This window comes from Centroberyx gerrardi, chromosome 18 (assembly GCF_048128805.1).
Source record: "Centroberyx gerrardi isolate f3 chromosome 18, fCenGer3.hap1.cur.20231027, whole genome shotgun sequence".
Taxonomy (NCBI): Eukaryota; Metazoa; Chordata; class Actinopteri; order Beryciformes; family Berycidae; genus Centroberyx; species Centroberyx gerrardi.
The window spans coordinates 12,691,136-12,711,280 of NC_136014.1; the positions used below are offsets into that span (position 1 = coordinate 12,691,136).

At 42.5% G+C, this 20,145-nt stretch overlaps 1 protein-coding gene across 3 annotated transcripts in view; it reads left to right on the forward strand.

The window, feature by feature from the left end:
- LOC139924882 (disheveled-associated activator of morphogenesis 1-like) overlaps positions 1 to 20,145 on the forward strand; it is a 46,321-nt gene that overhangs the window by 17,688 nt on the left and 8,488 nt on the right. For all 3 annotated transcript variants that reach the window (XM_071916093.2, XM_071916095.2, XM_071916094.2), the window contains exons 2-13: positions 7,412 to 7,699; positions 10,419 to 10,508; positions 15,684 to 15,755; positions 15,972 to 16,066; positions 16,516 to 16,849; positions 16,963 to 17,073; positions 17,205 to 17,308; positions 17,953 to 18,019; positions 18,129 to 18,246; positions 19,172 to 19,310; positions 19,707 to 19,765; positions 19,912 to 20,099. In XM_071916093.2, coding sequence (XP_071772194.1) covers positions 7,517 to 7,699; positions 10,419 to 10,508; positions 15,684 to 15,755; positions 15,972 to 16,066; positions 16,516 to 16,849; positions 16,963 to 17,073; positions 17,205 to 17,308; positions 17,953 to 18,019; positions 18,129 to 18,246; positions 19,172 to 19,310; positions 19,707 to 19,765; positions 19,912 to 20,099 — 1,560 coding nt within the window. In that variant the 5' untranslated portion in view covers positions 7,412 to 7,516. The remainder of the gene's footprint in view (positions 1 to 7,411; positions 7,700 to 10,418; positions 10,509 to 15,683; positions 15,756 to 15,971; positions 16,067 to 16,515; positions 16,850 to 16,962; positions 17,074 to 17,204; positions 17,309 to 17,952; positions 18,020 to 18,128; positions 18,247 to 19,171; positions 19,311 to 19,706; positions 19,766 to 19,911; positions 20,100 to 20,145) is intronic.

The following is a 20,145-nucleotide window of genomic DNA, read 5'->3' on the forward strand; positions in this document are numbered from 1 at the left end:
CACCGCACACACACACGCACACACACACACACACACACACACACGGACATACCGATCATAAAAAACGGCAACAGTTTCCACACACAAAACGAAACCCATCATGGGACTGGAACTACCATGCATGTCCCAGCTGTCAAAGCTCATCCTAGTTTTTTTCATTTGGCAAAACAATCCACCCTCACTGTTTCACAAAGTCCTGTAAAAGCCGAACCTGGTCAACCCGCAGCCCTCTAGCCAGCTTTTTGACAGACATAATTGTAAACCATATCAGCTGGTGGAAGAGATCCTTTCTTTGTCTGTCTCCCTGCTGTTATCCCTTTCTCTCTGCTCTCTCTGTGTCTGTCTGTTAATCCTGTAATCTGAGATGGATCTTCAGCACTGCTCCCACAGCCCTCAGCCATGTGACATTAATGCTTCAGAGGCAACTCCTTTGTCATATCTTGACGTACAGGCCCATAACCTAAATGCACATGAACACACGCATCTGACCTCAGCAGCCTCACTATACTACAAGGTTGCTGCTTTCAAACTGTGGACACGTTTGACAGTTTTCTGTAGTTTGACTGATGTGCGCTGTGGCCTGATTGATTTTAATCTCCTCTTTACTTGACTGTCAGCATTTCTATCATGGCCCAGTTGTTTCCTGCTGTGTGTCAAAGTCTGTGTGTTTTTACTCATCATGACCTTAGTCTAGCCACTAATGGTGCCATTAAGTAATTGGTAGAGCAAGCACAATGTACTGTATGCTATTCAGCTTTGCATGATAACAATTGGGCATCACCGGGGAACCCAGACACTGTGCGAGACTATGATTAATCTGAAATGAATTGCTGATGAATTACCAATTTTCAGAATTAACACTGGTTTTCTCTATGCCCAAGGTCAGTTCAGTGATTTATTTTTTTTTTTTTTGGGGAGCATTTACTATTCCCTATGACCAGAAACACCAGGTAGAGTTTGCCATGGTCTATTAAAAAAACAAATATTATTCCTGTGAAAATTTTGATCAGTGTGATAACGTGCAGCTTTACTGAGAATCAGTTGGTAAATAGGAAATGGTGAATGTTCTATCACCCTTAAGTATTGTTGTTATTATTATTGAACATTTTGTCGTCGAGAGCTAATAAAATTACTCTTAAGTAAAACTGATCTGAGTTTCAAAGGTTAAAGAAGCACTCTGTGTTAAAATATTCAGTCGTTGATTGATTTTCAGCAGGGCGGCTCCAGGACCCGGCTGTGTATTGTGATGACTAGAGCACTAGTCCTCGCTGCACGACTCCTGAGCCTTTTATTTGCGGCTGTCCAAATTGATCCGAAATAGATTACCAAGTGCAGTTCACAACAGTCACACGGGTTTCCAGAAGTCTGGAAGCCTACCTATATCAATATGCTTGAAAAATGAGTCTAGCACAGTGCAGATCGCACCATCTCCATCTCCAACCCATGTACAGTGTCTGCAACATGTTATTCTTTTTGTTTATACACATCCATGCTTGATGGTTTTCAGTGTCATTCTGGTGTGCGTCAGGCTGAAACTCTCTAAGTGTGAGAGACAGTGTTGTGGGAGAGCATGAAACCGCTCTACCCACAATGTCAGCTTGCTCTTCAAATATGACCCATAGAATATAATCGGTGGCACGATCATCAAATCTGAAGTCTGATCCAGCCCAAATCCTAAATCACAAAAGAAGATTAAACCTCCTTCCTCCAAATGCCTGTCTGGTACGCCTATGACACAGCTGCAGCTATACTGTGTTTGTGAGTAGGGTGGATAACAAGGAGAATGCAGAAGCCCTAGCAGTCAATGAGAAGTGGTTTACCTATTTATTTTTGACGCATAGGAGGCACAAATAAAGCCAGATGAACACATTGAATGATTCAAAATTACGTTTTCATTTAGTTCATGATGTGACAGGAGGAAAAAAGGTGTGGTAAATGAATAAATATGTGTTGGACTGTCTAGGTTTAGAGGAATGACATTGTATAAGGATAATAAGAGTAACATGATACTTTATTGATTCCATTGTTCATGGAAATGTCATTTTCATTTGCCCCCTCCACAGAGAGGTCAGAGGTCATGGTCAGACAGAACAATATCCCTGCAGCTGGTAAGGACTCCGTGTCTTCCAGTTAAGGGACAAACTCTCTAACTATTAGGCCACTATGCTGCCTAATACAATTTGTTAAATTAGTTGACATTACTATTTGCCTAAAACTAACAGTCTTAGTCAAAGTTTTCTCTATTGCCTTTGGCTGTAGTACTGCTTTGCTCAATTAGAAGCATGGGAGAGCTGTTCAGCTGTGTCATGTCCTAACCAACATTAGTAAGGCCAATAGACTTAGCTGCTGTTCTAGCTGTAGATATCAAAAATTAAAAGTACGTCTCGGTGCCAGAAGCTGATGAGGGATGCCAGCTGGTGCAGAAGAAGGTATTTCACACATCTGGTTTTAATACACTACTGTCCACTGTGAACTCTCTCCAAGGTTGGATTCCCGCTCCAAGTCAAGCATTTGTTGGGTTATTAACATCAGCTTTAAGCTGACCCATTACCATTTACAAATTACACATGAAGTTACCCATTGGTGACAGCAAAAATCCTGCAGTTATTTGGAGGTGAAGACTGCATTTTACGTTTGGTTTAAAATACTAATTTGGCTTGTTGCTGTACATATTTCCCTCTTAATGCCAGGAATGATTATTGGCAATATGTAGTATAAGCCTTCTTTTAGCCAGCATGGCCCATAGACTCGCTCCAACCATCTGTTTTTTAGTCTTTAGTGTGACTCGGATACCAACAGTTAGGATTAGGTGCCTTGCTTAGGAGTACTTTGGCAAGAAATTGCATTTGTCCCAGCAACCTCTCAGCCAGCCTCAATAACCTCAGGGCAATCTTCAAACACTATTTCCAGTTCCATTACTGTCCGTGCTGAAATACCATTCAGCAAATAATTTCAATCTTGATGAGTATAAGAATAGAACAAAAATCAGGAGAAAAGAACAGGAGAAAAGAACAGGAGAAAAGTTCTTGGAAAAGCTGTGAGGAGACAGCTGGATGAAAAGTGTCAGGTCATCTTTGTATTGTTGCTCTCTGTTCTTCATTCTTCCTCGCACATGTTTAAGAACGTGAGCGTCTCTCTGTTTAGTTTAGGATGCTCTCCTTGACTTCTGCGTTTTCTCCAGCGGGCCTGACAGACCAGCAGGTTTAATGGAGACGTCCTCGGCACCATGCACTGGCTCACACTCACTTTACAAACAGTGGGATTCTTTTTACAGTTTGGATTCAGGCCAGGTCACCAGCCAGACCACATGGTCAAGAAAACAACGAGGCTATCCAAGGATAGAAACCTCCTGGAGACAAAGGGAGAAGTGTTTGTTCGTGTATGGGTGGGTGGGTTTAATTATTAGATTTGTGTGTATGAATGAATGAGTGCAAAAGAATTTGCCTTGTACTGTAAGCAGCAGCTTAAAAGAGGCTTGATGTTTGTCCAGTATAGGCCCAGAGTCGGATACCGATCGTCTTTTAAATTGGTAAAAACAGCGTTCCTCTTGATTGATTATCTGGGAAGTGCTGCTGTTACATGAAGTCAAGTCATTCCCATATTTAATAGAGATTAGAATCATATGTGAGAGCTCATCTTGTTTTGCTCATGTAAATTGTTAACGCTACAAACAGGCCTAACTCCTGGGAATAACCATTAATTTTACAACCTACCAGCTTTCCCAGCTGTAACAGGAATGATGTGACTCCAAACGGTTACCTTGTATGTGCAGCCATATATGTCTCTGTGCATGAAAGTGACCTGTAGTACATGGCGATCTGGGTTCCCTCTCAGTCGGAGCAGGTGACGGAGGAAGGTGTTGTTGTATGGAAGCTGTTCAGGGTCAGAAGGCGCGCCTGGCTATGAGTGGAATGTCCTCCTGTTCCGACAGGCCTTTGCTCTCTGCTCTGCTGGGAAACTTGACCGGCTGACAGACAACCTCCGGGGCCAGCAGCGGAGCGCTCAGGTCTCACGGGTTAATAAAATTATAGTCAAACTCAAAGGCATCACAGTGACACAGTCTGCACGTCAATGCCTTAATCATTCCCTCTGTCTTTTCCCCTCTGGTCCGTCTTCGTACCCAAACCTTCCCACATGGCCGAGCCGTGGCCCATCCGCAGGTTCCTTCAGCTGGATGGGGACCAGCGCTGTCCCACTCCAGCTCAAGAGTTTACACAAAGTTTACAGCTTGCTTTAGCTAATGGAAAAGATGGGCAAGGTTTTGTGGACTAATATGGTCAAAGAGGGCTTTGAAATGCTTCTTCCCTTCATGTTAGAATAGATGGTGAACGTGAAGCCGAGCAGCTGCCGCTGAGGCCTCTAGTAGTCTATTTGGAAAAGTCAAGGATGTGTCAAAATAAACACACTATTCAATGTGTTAGTAAGAGTTAGCTGCTGTGTACTTTATCCCACGTGTGGCCATTGGGCCTCGGGCACCTTGTCTATGTAGTACAAACACAATAAGCTTTTCACACTCACCGCACATTGTCTATGTAGGTACATGTTCTCCCTTTGTTTAGAATAGATTATAATGATTCTTGTAACTGAATGAGCAGAATTTGCCCATAGCTGGTTTTGTTTGACAAGTAATTTGCCCAGTTATTTGCAATTTGTTGGCCATTATGAGACACAAGTGCTATTTGGACTAATAACCATTGGGTGTCTGATTAAATGTCCTTTGCAACTTAATATATAACACTCCAGTATCAGTGTAGTTGCCTAACAAAATATTACATTGTTGAACAGTTCCTTCTTATCTTTCTGCTTTAAATTATTTTGGTTTTGAAAATTAAATGGTGGTCCAAAGTGTTTTGCTTAGACTGTCAGCTTCAAAGGCTTTTACAGTATATTTATTGTCATCCCTGTTTAGATAAGCCTGTAATATTTTGGGGAAATGGATTTGCCTCCTATGTTCTTGCTGACTCAAGAAAAAATTGAGGATGAAATATGAAAATAATTGATTTCAAGACTTTTTGGTGGTTGAAAAACATTGCAGGCCCACTCCAGAGACAGTTCAGAACTTGCAATACTACATTTTGTTACTGCATCAAGTAAAACCACTGGGCAGGGAAAACACAGATGAACCAAAATAGCGACCAAAATAGGAGAGAGATGGCATCACATGTGACTCAAATCCTATCAGGCAGAATTTGGGTAGACCACAAAAATGTCCTATTATGATTTTATTTTATTTAGGCCAGGTTGCCTTGCTTTTAGACTGGAAAATCAGGCTGCCTGGAAATGTCCACACTTTCCGCTTAGCAAGTGATAACCTTAGTTGTAGTCTGTTGCCTCAGCCCGCTAAGCTAAACACAGAGCCTGAGCGTTTAAGACCCTAAGTGGTTAAAACAGTTCTGCTCTCCTACACAATGTTTCAGTGCAGTTTTGCGGGCGGTGAATAAGCGTAATGATCTTTGATTGCGGTGGAGGACGTGACCTGACCAGATTAAATTTAGAATGCATCATCTGCAGCCCAAAGCCTCTGACTTGTAGCAAATCACCAGGAAAGGTCAAGTGAACATGGTTGTGTTAAGCGGGCTGCTGGTCACCAAGAACAGCCAGCCAGAAATTCCTGCAGGTCAGCGCAGCCTCTGTGGTATGATACTTGGCATCGCACAGCTTCGGCCATCTGGGTGGGAGGCTGCAGAACTGTTTTTGGCGACATGCTGACACCAGTATCCTTGTGGATATCTGGACACTATGTCTTTATTTACCTCCACCATAGCAGATGGCAGAGATATTCTGCACTTTTTTCCATTCATCCTTGTTGGAGTCTAGCCAGCAGGTCTGAGATCCCACACTGCGGCTCACTCACCTCTTGCAGTGTGTGTGTGTGTGTACGTGTATACTTGCATGAATTAATGGTTGACCACTCATCAAAACTGGCAGATTTTTTATTTTAAATAATCAGATTGGAGATCTGTCTTGTCTCAAACTCTCCATAGGCCGTTTGCATCTGCTTTTTTAACCCATGCTGTGTGTGACATTGGATTTCAACTTTACAAGCAAAACAAACTGTCACATTGTTAATATTTGAATAGCTGTAACCAGCGAACCAAACACTCCCTGTACAGTTTTGTCTGCTGTCAGGTCAAAATACCCTCTGAATACATGAAAATAGATAACAAATATCTACATTAAAAATAAAAACAAACGGAATCTTCACTTAAGGATTGGGGACTCAACCTGTTGATGCTATTGAGCTGATTTGGATTGTTAGTTGGCAGGACAACCTTCTGTAATGTGCTCAACCCACTCCAGTAATGCTGTACATTTATGACAGCTGAGATCTATGTATGGTTAAGGTTATCTGCGATGGAGAGGCAGGGCAGTTGGGGCAATAGTCCAAGAGAACAACACTTGGATTGCACACATTTCCCCTGTGACAACTGGCAAAAAAGCAGTTGCGAGACAGTATTGAGCCAAGCATACGATCTTGTCCACCAAGCCAGTGAGCAAAGTCTTGCAGTCTGGTTGTGTAAAACTGAGGTAAAGGACACAGAGACACTGAACACTTGATCAGTCGAAGGGAAAGTCTTGTAGTCGTGGTGATGATCAGGATGTTTGAGGCAGAGTGTGTGTTTGAATCTTGCATGGGCTCTGCTAATCTGTTTAAATATCGTAAATCTCAGTTATCATTTGAATACCATGCAGGCCGGGCTTACAGGCTGGGTTTGAAGGCGGGCCTGTTTTTGAACCTCATGGTGTCCAAGCCAGACTCCAAAAACCCTCACACACCCCTCACCACTACCATTGTAAACACGCCCCTCTAATCATTGCTCATTAGGAAAGCCGATACCGAGTGGGAAGGAAGGGAGAGTGAAAAGGTCTGAATACACTAATCCAGGCAAATTGTGGTCTCCATTTCACACGCCATCCTCTCTCTGGGTCATATTGTGTCAAATATATAATTAAATCTTTCTGTGCTTGCCCTCGCAGAAATAGTGCATTGTATTCTCCATTCAACCATTATGACTCTGCATCATTAACCATTACCAAGGGCAGAGGGTTTAATTATAAGTGTGGAAAGCTCATAGCCCAGATAGATTTTGTTTTGCCTGCCTATTAATAAGTTACAGTTCCATTTAGGATTGAATGGTTGAGCCATTTTGCCCTCCAGAATACCACAATGTGGCGTTTGGTTTCAGTTAAGAGAACAAAAAGTATTTATTAGGTTTGCATTCAATAACATTCAAATAGGCATATCTTAACCTTTGTTGACCTTAATATCTCCCATATTAAATACATTTTAATTTTCAAGCTATGAAACTGTTGTTTAATAGTCTATTTAGGGTAAAGACTCCTGGTACATTCCCCTTGTGTGTGAGCGATTTGAAGACTCATGTCTCATGTCCCTTTGCTGTGTCCGCAGTTCTCTCTGACGGAGGCCGAACTCTGAGGTGGAGGAGGCAGTAACGAGGCCCAGGAGGAGCCTCCCACCCTCCCTGCCCCGACCAGCCGGACGTATCGGACAGCCATGGCACCTCGGAAGCGCGCCGGCGGCCGTGGCGGCCTCTCTTTCATCTTCTGCTGTTTCCACGGCAACGATCACCCGGAGATCACCTACAGGCTCCGGGAGGACTTTGCCCTGCATGTCATGGAACCGGCACTGCCCATGCCAGGATACGACGAGCTGGACGGCATGTTCTCCGAGCTGGTGGTAAGACGTTACTGTGGTTGTTTTGTTGAGCAAATCAAGGCTGGAGTAATTATAAACCTCCAATACAACTAATCAGCTGCTCAATTCATGATGCAGAGTTAGATTTTCTAATTCTGATTTGAGGAAACCCTCGCTGTATGACATCATCTTCATGACTGTATCTGTTTTCTGCTTTTCTCACTCACCAGCCTGCCAAGAGTGAGGCAGATCAGATGGAAATGATGACTGTTCAAAAGCAAAATTATATAGCAAATAATTGTTTAAAATGTCATTCATTTAAAGTACTAGTTGGTAACCAATCATAATAATTCTATAATAATTTAAAAGTAATGATATGAAAGGTAATTTAATTTTCTAGATCACAATTGGTGATCAATTGATTAGCATCCCGCAGTTGACCAAGTTGAATTCAGAATGAAGGGGTCTTAAGCAACTGCAGACATAAAACACAGTGTGAAAAGACAACTGTTCTTCGAGTGCACATATTAAAATTGATTTGATCCTAGGGCAATTTGAAGTGTTAACAAATCTAAACAGAAACCTGCCATATAACTGAAGGAGTGAGGCAGAGAAAAATATTAAAACTGAGAGCTAGAGCTGGATTCACTGTCAGAACAAAAGGTTGTACAACTCCACCCTTTTTTCTGAGTGTACAAGGGAGCATAAAAAATGTGTATGTTTGTGAACATCAGGCATAATGGTCTCAATTTTGAGTTCTGCTGAGCTTTATTACATTTTATTAAACTCACAAGCCACCTTTAAATCATATTATCACACTGTTGACCATGGCTGCTGAATTTTAAAGCATTTACAGAAATACCTTCACTTCAGCTCGATTTTCGCTGTTCGGGGGTAATGGGGCCAGGCTGCTCTCTTTCTGTCTTATTGTCACTTTTAATTTGTCCTGCTCTCTTGTCTCTCTCCGGCCCTGTTTTCCTCTCCCATGGTTGCCACAGTAATCTAAGCATGACATTTTTTGCACATCAATAGACCTCATTCAGACGCCCTGTGTCTTGGCCTCCTCGATCTGCTAATTGCTTGTTTTTGTCCAGCACCCTTTATCAAGACATAATTGAGTCCGTTGAGTGTGACGACAAGGAGGCTTTCAGTTGCTCTATTTACAAAAAGAAAACAGCCACGTGCTTTCCCTTTCACTCAATAAAAGCCCCATGTACGTGCATAATCGGAACGGGTTTGCTTCAAAAAGACTCACGTTGGTGGAATAAGTTGCAGCCATCTGTTCTTTTACGATCAATTAAACCCGACCTTTGAGATTGAGATTCACTTTGAACCGGGGTTGGTTTTCCAAAAACCCGTACAAGTAAATGTGATGATTCTTTTCACCCCTCGCTGACTCGTGCAGGGAGATACAGTTACTGTTATTGTTTGACAGTAATGGACAGTAACCGAATGACTTTGCTGCTCTTTTAAGATCTTCATGACCAGTGAAAGAAAAACAGCAAAACATCCAATTGAATCAGTTGCCTATTCAGTGCTTGCTCTTTGGGGAGCTAATGCGGAAGCTACAATCAATCAGACACACAAACCTTTTAGGACATTTGATCAGTGCACATATTGATTCACAGGACTTGATGGCATTAGAAAAGCAAGTCGCAAAAGAAAATGTCCCATAATGACAAGTTGTCATAAAGCTTTTGATCAAAAAACCAAATCTATTTATTTCCTTGTTATAACTTGAATGGTGAAGAAAAAAAATTGATTTGATCAAATTGATTGAAAATTGAATTCAGCTGAATAAAAGCCTCCTCATGGCTTTCCCCATCTATTTCACATGAAGCTCATTTAGGCTGACATCCCTTCAGATTGGACCCATGAGGACTAAAACATAAATGTGTCACAGCACAATCCCTGGTCTCTAGAAAACTCTCAGCTAAGCCTTCATTATGAAGCTAATTTTAATTTATTAGCTGTTGGCTAATTCCTCAAATTCTATAACGTATGCGTCACGTCTCCTGTTGGAAAATATCCTTGACGGTGAATTAAATGCTGTGACGGTCAGAGTATCGTTTGACGTATCTGTTTCAGCAGTCTGGTCACATAAGTGTGTTGAAGTGCAGGTATTTTAACCCTTTAAAATTCATTCAATTTCAGTGCTGTATGCATCTTCTGAAAATGTCCAAACGCTCTCTGGTATTCAGTCAAGTGGTTCCCAACAGCACCCTTAGTGTGCCTCTGTGAAATATCTGTTATAGATTGTGACGCATGTTGTTTCCAGATGTTTGTTACCACATGTCGGGTCGAGAGACCACGCCTTGTCTTTCCCCCATTACTCACATGTCTGAAGCCTGGCAGACATCTGATAATTTATGACGAGAGCACCCAGTGATATCCCACCGATCGTGAGGAGGTCTAGCACAAACCTATCTATAAGTGAAAACAGAGCGAGGGGGCGCTGCCGCAAAGCACTCTTGGAACATTTTTTTTTTTTTTGTTTTGGGAAAAACAAAATTGATTTACCGAGATATTTATAAATATGCAGCATAATGTTTTGATATTGTGCGCAGCTTGTCCGTATTCTGCATGTTATGGTTTCTGTTTCGAGAATGAGTTCGATTTTGCTCAATATTTGGGCAATAAATGCTATCTTGTCCATCCAGGCATCAATACAGGATTGTGAAGCAGTCATATTTTGAGTTTTTCTTCTTCCCTCACCCTGCCCCTTCCTCAACCATTTCTGTACTTTTTCCCCACTATGCAGGATGAGCTCGACCTCACAGAGAAGCACAGGGAAGCCATGTTTGCCCTACCTGCAGAGAAGAAATGGCAGATCTACTGCAGCAAAAAGAAGGTAAAAGATCGCCCTATCTGTCAGCTACACAGTACATAATATCAAATCCCAAATCGGCTTCTCCACAAGCTTGCTACTGACTGGCTGCCTTTGCTGAATATTATTGCCAAATACCCTAGCTGCCAAGTTTGTGTAATCTCTTCCCTCATTGATCTGTTGATACCCTAAGCTGTGTGTTTTCTAAAACAGAGGGAGGCCTCTAGATTGTGGTGTCAGTCTGTCCTTCTACTCGTGCCTGCAGGTGTGTGTTGTCTGCTCAGCTATGAAATGCAGAATGCAGCTTGTGAGATGAGCAAAGACCAATGCAATTTATAGGACATAATATTTTACACCCACTTCACTGGAACTGAAGTAAATGTTTTTCCCTTAAAGGTTAGGTCACTGATGTTTTAAGAAGAATGAATCATTTACCAACACACAGGATGTGATGTAGCAATCCCTTATTCCATAATCCAGGATGAGCATCCGTACAGAAGCCCAATTCAGGTGTTAAAAGAATGACGCACTACAAATGGTGACTAATAGAGAACATCAGGCTCTGCTGCCCTAAATCTACAGGACCATCAGACAGGCAGCACCATTCACCAGCCACCTAATCTAAATGTCTAAATGATGAGTAAGTTCAGTTATGTCACTGGAGTTGTCAAGCGGTCACCTCCCATCACAGATGTTTTGATGAATTTGGCTGACGACATCTCCAGAAGGCTCAACAGCACTCACTCTCAACATTAAAAACAAAACTGTAGTCACCTCCACTTCCCTGTACTGACGTGTAGACTCATACCTAGTTCACAACTTTACCCAATTATTTCTAAACTCGCTACTGGTCGCAACAACAAGCGGATAATGGAACAGCTTTCCTTTCTGGCTTGAAACGGCCCGCTCAGCAGTTCAGGAACCAACAAACATCAGTAACATATTAAACAAACTAAGACGCCCACGCCTAATTCACTTAGTAGTGTTTACATTGATTTTGCTACAAACCCTCAGCATCCTTTGTGTTTGTAACGTGTGCTGCAGATAGTGGAGTATAAAGAGTCTAAATCCACTGTGCTCCATTAGATGATTGACTCACAGGGAAAGCAGTGGCAGCAGTTATAATTCATAAAAGTACTAATAAGTAAAAAAAACAAAAATTGCAAATAATGCTGCCCACAGAATTCAACAGTATAAAGAAATCCCCAGGAACTACCAAGAGTGTACTGCAACCATAATGTTGTTGTCTCCATGCATCATTGTCTTCATTAGATTAAAAAACAGACAAGCTTGGCACATTTCAGCAAAGACTTTATGAGAAGCTCCTTAAGGGGGATTTTTTTTTCTATCATGTGGTTTCTCCCTTTGGATAGTACACCTGTCCCATCAAAGCACTTATTGTAGTGATAATGTACCTCTCTGTTACCATGTCATATTTCATTACATCTTTTCTGCATGATAAAAAGGTAGAAAGTAGGTAGTTCCTTCCTCCTTTCGCTCTATATTAATTCATCCTCTGCATCAGGAAAACATCTACGTCTGTTCTGGTTCAGCTTGGATTTAGCTGCCCAGCCACCATTGACTGTGCCCTCGCATTTTTAGAGCAGTGTTTCCCAAGGCCATAGGTATGAGTGTGTAGGATATCCTGCCTTGAGTAATATGCAGACGGGCATTGCAGATTTCATAAATCTCTTCCTTCGTCCGGTCATAAACTGAAGGTGAGGAGTACTGGGATTTGATGGTCCAGAAGTGAGTTATTATTTCAACATAGAAGTCCTCAGAAAACACAGCTGCAGGAAGGCATTTTGCTAGTTAATAAAGCCAACGCAGGACTGCAGAAAGTCAGAGTACATACACAGTATTGCAAGCGTTGCAAGTATGATAATCAATTATGAGGAGGGGATTTCTTCATCTTGTTATAAGTAAGTTAAAATTCTTTGCAAATGTGATATGCTGTGCTCCTTTTTTAAACACTTGGACCAATGCCAGCACTAAATGGTTCCACAATTTGATGAATCTCATATAGCCCCTATCTAGCACTTAAAATGATCTGATGAGTGCCCAGATGAGCTAAATTGAACAAGTGAAGTGAAAATAGTGTCAGTGTTCTCAGACCGAGCCCCGGGAGTTGAAAAATGCATGCAAAATTTCACATCGTCTCTTAACTGGTGACCTCATCCTCCTCTGGTCGTATAGCCTCTCTACTCCTTACAGCCCTCTACTGTATGTTGTGATCGACTTGTTGCCATGACGTTTGATGCCTTTTCAAAGAAATTCAACAATGGTCCGCCTGTATAAGAAATCCCCTGTAATTTGTGGAATTTTATGGAACAATCTGCTGGTTTGGTGGGTGTAGGAGGCTTGGTTGAAGATTAGATTAGCATTTGATTTGGCCCGTTCATGGTTAATAGAAACTACTGTATTGTGAAAGGTGGTACTTCCCTCTGTTGTTTGGAAACAGATGAGTCTAAACAAGCAGAATTTGAGTTGTAGTTTTAAGAAATGCCTGCCAGTGGTAACTTGAACAAGAGATTAGTACACTAAGCACAGAGAAAGAGATGAGTCTACGTCTTTGCATATACCCTTGACTACACTACTGAACTGAATGAGGAATCATTAACGATTTGTGTGCCAGCCCAAAACCTGTATTTTCACCCACAGCTCAGCCAGTTTTAGGTTGAAAGTAAAAATAATGAGATCGAATCTGGTACTTCTAGGGAATTTATTCAAGTTATAACCATCCAAGTTAGATGGGTAAATTAAGTGGCCAAGCATGATATTCTTCTAAAAGTTTTCTTTTAGGCTGTAACAACACACTTACTCTGAGATTTTTTTGCTCTGGTGGGTTACTTTGGCTGAAAACAGTTTGCACTAGCCAGCAAGAAGGCGAGTGATGAAGAGAAGATAGAGGGAAGGTTGTTGGAAAGAAATGCAAACAGCACAGCTTATGCTCCTGTTTTTACTGTGTCCCAATTAGTGGCCTAATTAGGAATAGTCTTGGGGCCCAAACTATCCTCACAAGGCGTATTGAAAATAAACCCTGAAATGTTGCCATGCCTCTGTTCAGCTTAGAGGTTTGTTTTTTTCCACCAGGATGCAGCAAGAGATGCTGTAGGGTTGTTTCAGTCGTATAAATGCTGTTGGTGCAGAGTCGGAGGAGGATCAGTTCAAACAGAGCTTCATGTGCAGCATCAACCTGCAGGGGGAGGGAGCCGAGAGAGAGGGCATCAATAACGCTGACTCGGCAGCAGGCTCTGGCCCCGGCCCAGCCGGCTACAGAGGCGCGTTGGCGCGGTTCCCACAGGGTTTCTCAAGCTCACCATCTGAGCTCGGAGAGGAAGGGTGTGTGTGTGTGTGTGTGTGCGGAGGGGAGGGGAGGCAGGGGAAGTGCCCAGTTGTCCAAAGCAAACAGGAAAGCTTCTCTTCCACAGGTGCAGCTTTTGTGTGTGAGGCGGAGGGATGATAAGGGGGAAGGCGGGGTCATTATCAGGGCGCCCGAGGCTGCGAGTGATGAAGGTGCTGCTTTTTGCCAGTAGTTTTTTTGGCAAACATCTCCCGCAGGAGTCGGGCTGGGCAGGGAGGAGATAAGTTGTTGCAAAGCTGAGCTGTTTGCTTTGGCCGGCCACCTGAGCCGATGAAATCATGCTGGAGGGAATCAGTCTTCCTGTTTCTTGTCTGCTTGTCTCCTAGTCTACGCTTATCTGCCAAACAGCAGATTTACTGATTGGGCTGTTAGCAGAGATTTTGCTGTTAAATTTCAGATATCATCATAGAAAAAATAATAATTTATCATTCTATATTTCACTATTTCCTCTAACGTAACCAACCTGTAACTTTGCTTCCCATTCAAACACATTTTCCCATTACCCCTAAATAACTGGGGGTTGAATCCTGCACCCCTGTGTCCTTTGATCCTCCTGTGTCTCACCACTTTGATCTAAACTTCTTCAGATGTGGAAAAAATAAATTCCCCAAGTCCACTCCCCCAGTTTCGTCTCATCGTGATCCTAAATAATCTGTAGAAATTACAGTGTTTGAAGTGCGCTGACATCCCGGCTGAATGATGAGCTCCTTAAAATGCAAAAGGAAGCGGTCCCATCTTTGCGTCTGTCCCACTAATGGACTGAACTCGTTCCAGTCACCGCCCGGTCAAGTTGGCACCGGCTGTGTGCCGAACAGCAGGATCGGCCCTTCCTGTCACTGCAAGATCCCCGCAGACCAGCCAAGACCCGCAGTTTCTGTCAGACCGGCCAACTCTCTGCAGGCTGCTTTATTAACCGCCGCCCAATTAGTTTTTGATGGTCACAGCTCGCTTGGGCTTAATGGAGCAAGAGTTTAAATGAAAGCCGGGGGCCTTTATGTACAAGCCAAGTTCAGGGTCAATTCATTTTCTCTTCTCTGAACTCTCCTACAGTTAGAAAATGAAATCGAATAAAAAAATGTCCTGCAGTGTTTTGTTTTTTTACTTGTAATAAAAATGTGCCTCAGTGGATTTATCTCAGCATAAGTCAAGCCATGCCCTTAATCCACAGTTTTAACATTCATTTGCTAATCTCTCAAGATTTTCTCAAGCTGCTGCGCTGTACAGACTTTTCGACCGTGGGATACCCACTTCTCATCGCCTCCTGAAACTCCTGAGTTCAGTGAAGTGCTGGAAGATAAAATAGGCTGCCTATCTGTGCCGCCCTACTTTGAGTTCTTGCTCCATTTTTTGGCTTTTGGCTATTTATGTCCTGGACCTCCTGTTCCCCGTGTGTTTGTTTGTGTTTGTACGCTTTCAGGTCTGTCAAGGCTAATGATCCGAAAAATGATACACTCGAGTTAATGAGATGAAGCCCACCAGCTGCTTTGTAGTTACACAATTGAAGTATTGTAACATGTGACATGCAGCAATATATGACAAATTGTCCCCTAATGTGGCTTTCTAACATGTTTGCAGCCCGGTTCTTGTGCAACATTTTCGAATTCCAATCAGGTCACTATGATGTTTTTATTCATAAACCAGTCACACTCAAGCAATTTTCTTTCTAATTCTCTTACTCCAATATGTTATTTCTACCCTTCTCATTTTTTAAACAAATGCTCTTTGATGAAATTATGTTCTTTATAATGTTCTCCATCACTTTCACAACTTTTTCAATGACTGTGGTAACATGATCTGTGATTTCTTTTAATTGAGTCATTTTCTATTTTTTCCAGGAACAGGAGGAAAACAAAAGTGCAACCAGTTGGCCAGAGTACTACATTGATCAACTCAATTCAATGGCAGCTGTAAGTAAAACCATAAACAGAACAGCTTTTAGTTGATAGATAGGTTCAGGTTACAACGCAGTCATTCAAAACAACATCTCAGAAGAATACAGTGAGACGTACCAAGGTCGTCTACTCACTTCTCACTCTTTTGATCTCCATGGAACTGTAAATGAGAAGCCAGGCAGACCAAATACAGATTTGGATCTTTATTATGTTTTATCTTTTGTTGAACAGAGAAAGACGCTCCTCGCTCTGGAGAAGGAAGATGAGGAGGAGAGGAACAAAACCATAGAGAGTTTGAAAACTGCTCTGCGGACACAACCGATGAGGTGAGCACATTCAGAACGATCCTCAGCTCAACTCTTGTCTATCTTCCTTTCTCTTCCTCTCTCCTTTCCTTTCATTCCTCCTTGTCCTTTTCTCTTCTCATGACTTATTTCATCTAATGTCATCTCTCATCACATCTCCTTTTATTTAATCTCCTTTTACCTCTTTCCCTCCTCACTCTAATATGTAAATGTGTTCTTGAAAATGTTTAAAACCCAGAATAGACTTTCCATTGATGTGATGTGAATGTACATTAAACTAAACTCAGGGTGGAGAGTAGAAAAACATTTCATAGGGAACCTAAACTTTTCACTACATTTCAAAGCAAATGTCCTGCAGTAGAATTATTGTGTAATCTGTTAAGAATACAATACATGAAGCATTCTTGCTAGGACTAAGATTAAGTTGCGACTAAATGAAGATGACTTCCCTGTGCCTCCCCTTGTGTCAGGTTCGTGACGCGCTTCATCGACCTGGACGGCCTGACGTGCATCCTGAACTTCCTGAAGAGCATGGACTACGAGACCACCGAGTCTCAGATCCACACGTCTCTGATCGGCTGCATCAAGGCCCTGATGAACAACTCGCAGGGCCGCGCCCACGTGCTCTCTCACTCCGAGAGCATCAACATCATCGCCCAGAGCCTGGCCACGGAGAACATCAAGACCAAGGTGGCGGTGCTGGAGATCATGGGCGCCGTGTGCCTGGTTCCCGGCGGGCACAAAAAGATTCTAGAGGCCATGCTGCACTACCAGCGCTTCGCCTGCGAAAGGACTCGCTTCCAGGTGGGGACAGAGAATGGAAGAGGTTTTTTACATTCTTACAGATAGAGAAAACCATTTGATAACAACATTGTCCTGAAGATATTTAACACCTCTAATGACTTGTCTCCCCTCAGACACTTCTAAACGACCTGGACCGGAGTACGGGGCGATACAGAGACGAGGTCAACCTAAAGACGGCCATCATGTCCTTTATTAACGCTGTGCTGAGTCAAGGCGCTGGAGAGGTGAACTGCACACATTAGACTTTATGCTTCCTTGCACACCAGAAGGTCATCTTGTCAGTTTGGCCCCTTTTCAGACACTCAGCGAAAACGCTCTCAAAGTCATCGCTTGCTGTCCTCTTTGGTTTTTTTAGGCCAGTTTGGAATTCCGCATCCATCTGCGATATGAGTTTCTGATGCTGGGGATTCAGCCTGTGATCGATAAGCTACGCTCTCATGAGAACTCCACGTTAGACAGGTGAGTTGGACCCCTGTACATGTTATCTCTGTTGTCTGAACTTTTACATCCATACATGCTTTATGTTATGCATAGAGACACAGTTGATTCTTAACCAGAAAATACACCCTTACTCTTGGATCATCATCTCAGGTCCTACAGCCAGTCTTTCCACCTTTTCAATTTAATTTGAATGACATTATTAGGGGGAAAGACACATTCCTCTTTCCAGTGGGACACACACAAGATCCACAAGATGTTCACTAACACAGACCAAACTGTCCTAGGACATAGAGAGAACATATTTGACTGTGTACATTCATCAGTATCTCCCCTAAAGACCTTTCCTGTCAGTTAAATAATGAATGTGGTCCATTATGTGAGGATTTAGTGAGAAAACATCATCTAATTTTACATGACTGGAGTGGGACGTGTACCAGCTGGTGTTTGTTTGATGAGCTCAGTTTTTAACACATCCTGCTTACCTGAGGGACGCGTTTCACTCCTGACATTGAGATTTACAGCCCTGTTTTTGAGGAGAGAGAGGTGAAATGATGTGAACTGGATTATCAGTTGTCCCATCTGCTGGTATGATTGATAAGCGCATCACATATGCAGGTACCATCTCTAATCCTCTTCTTTTAACGTTTCCCTCTGGCGCTCAGGCATTTAGACTACTTTGAAATGCTGCGGAATGAGGATGAGCTGGCTTTGTCGAGACGTTTCGAGTCGGTAAGGAAAGAGAAATAATTTCCTGACCATACTCTTGTATTTATTAGTTACTATTTAATATTTTGCCCCGGTGACTGACAGGACTGTTGTTTCACTCATTCTGTTCCAGGTGCATATAGACACCAAAAGTGCCACCCAAGTTTTTGATCTGATCCGCAAGAAGATGAACCACACTGATGCTTACCCGCACTTTATGTCTGTCCTGCATCACTGTCTCCTCATGCCACGTAAGTCTTTATTATTGGACGACAAACTAATAAAACAATATTGCCGACATCACACAGAAATAAAGTTTGCAGAATTTGCAGAATTGGAAGTAGTCTGGGCAATTTGGGCAAATATAAACATACCCAAATATACGGCCAAGTAGTCTGTCAAGTAGTTTGTCTCCAACAAAAAACAAACAAAAACAGTCTAATATTATAGGCTACTATACCAAAAAGATAAGCATGTTGACTTTGTCCAGATTAAGTTGTGTGGGAATTAGATAAGTACATTCCCTGCCGTACTGAATACTTACTCAGAGGCGGACCTGTTGCTGAGTTTTTTCTCTGAACATCAGTGGCAAGCGCTTTGCATTTGATCGTTGTATTTCCATCCTTTGCTAAAGCATTCTTTTTTATGCAAAGCTTGCATACAACCTGGTCCAAATCAGCTTGAGTTCCCACATCATCCGACTTAAAGCTGAAAAACCACCAAACAGCTGCAGTAATGTTTCTGTTTGGCACTTGCCATGTTTTTAATTTCCTTCTTGTTTAATGTGACCCCCCACAGTTGGTTTCCTGAGGGATTAAGAGTGCGATTAGCGCTTCAGCCACAACTACTAGTGGCACTGTTATACACAAGAGTCAATAAATTGCAAGCATAATGTGGTATATTGATATAAGGGGGAATGTAAATTATATCACAATACTAAATATATGATGTCTTGAACATTTTCAGATATCCTGGTACATGATAATGTCGAGATGCTGCCATAACGTGTATGTGTGCATGTTTTTAGCAGCAAGCTAAAAAACAAGGAGGGAGGGAGGGAGGCCGATCCCTAGTCAACCCCAATGTGGGAAACACAAACCACTTCAGACCAGCGAGCTAATGGGAGACATTCAGACCCCCCCCACTCACCCCCTGCCTCTGTGTTTCTCTCTTCAGACAAGAGAAGCGGCAACACGGTGCAGTACTGGCTGCTGCTGGACCGAATCGTCCAGCAGATGGTGTTGCAGAACGACAAAGGTCACGACCCCGACGTCACGCCACTGGAGAATTTTAACGTGAAGAACGTGGTTCGGATGTGAGTCCTCTAACTTCCCTTGAACAGAGTGGGAGATAAATGAGTAAACGGAACAGATTGCTTGCAGCTTCTTGCCTGCCAGACTGAAAAATGTAGAACAGTGTCGTCCAGTTTAATAAGAAGTTGAAAGCCGTATGTTCGACAGTGCCAGCTTCAAAATATCCTGCGTCCTATTTCTGAAGAATTAGCTTTCTGCCTTCTCCAATTTGAGCTTAGAAGTCACATACTTTTAATGATTAAAAGACAATAGTCAACATCTGTCAATTCCTCCAGAGTTACAAGTGAAACCATCAGTCGTAAACAACAAATTACACCAGGAAACAATCTGTGCTTTTTGGTCTGGCACTGTTGATGTAGAAACTGTAGTTAATTATGTGTGTGTCATCCTCTCTCCAGGCTGGTCAATGAAAACGAGGTCAAACAATGGAAAGAGCAGGCAGAGAAAATGAGAAAAGGTGTGTATGACTATAAATTGTGACGTTACATATATCAGAATAAAAGTCTTTTAAAGGTGGTAACCAGTCAAAATCATGTTTTCCTGTACACTATCCAGTGTGATGAATATAGTTCACTGACCGACTTCCACTTGTCCCCATCACAGAGCACCATGAGCTGCAGCAGAGGTTTGACAAGAAGGAACGCGAGTGTGACGCCAAGACCCAGGAGAAGGAGGACATGATGCAGACGCTCAACAAGATGAAAGAGAAGCTGGAGAAGGAGAGCAGCGAGCACAAGAATGTCAAACAGCAAGTGGCCGAACTCACCGTTCGACTGCACGAACTCAGCACCGTACGTTGGCCTTTACAGTCACTACTTCGCTTCATAATATAAAATA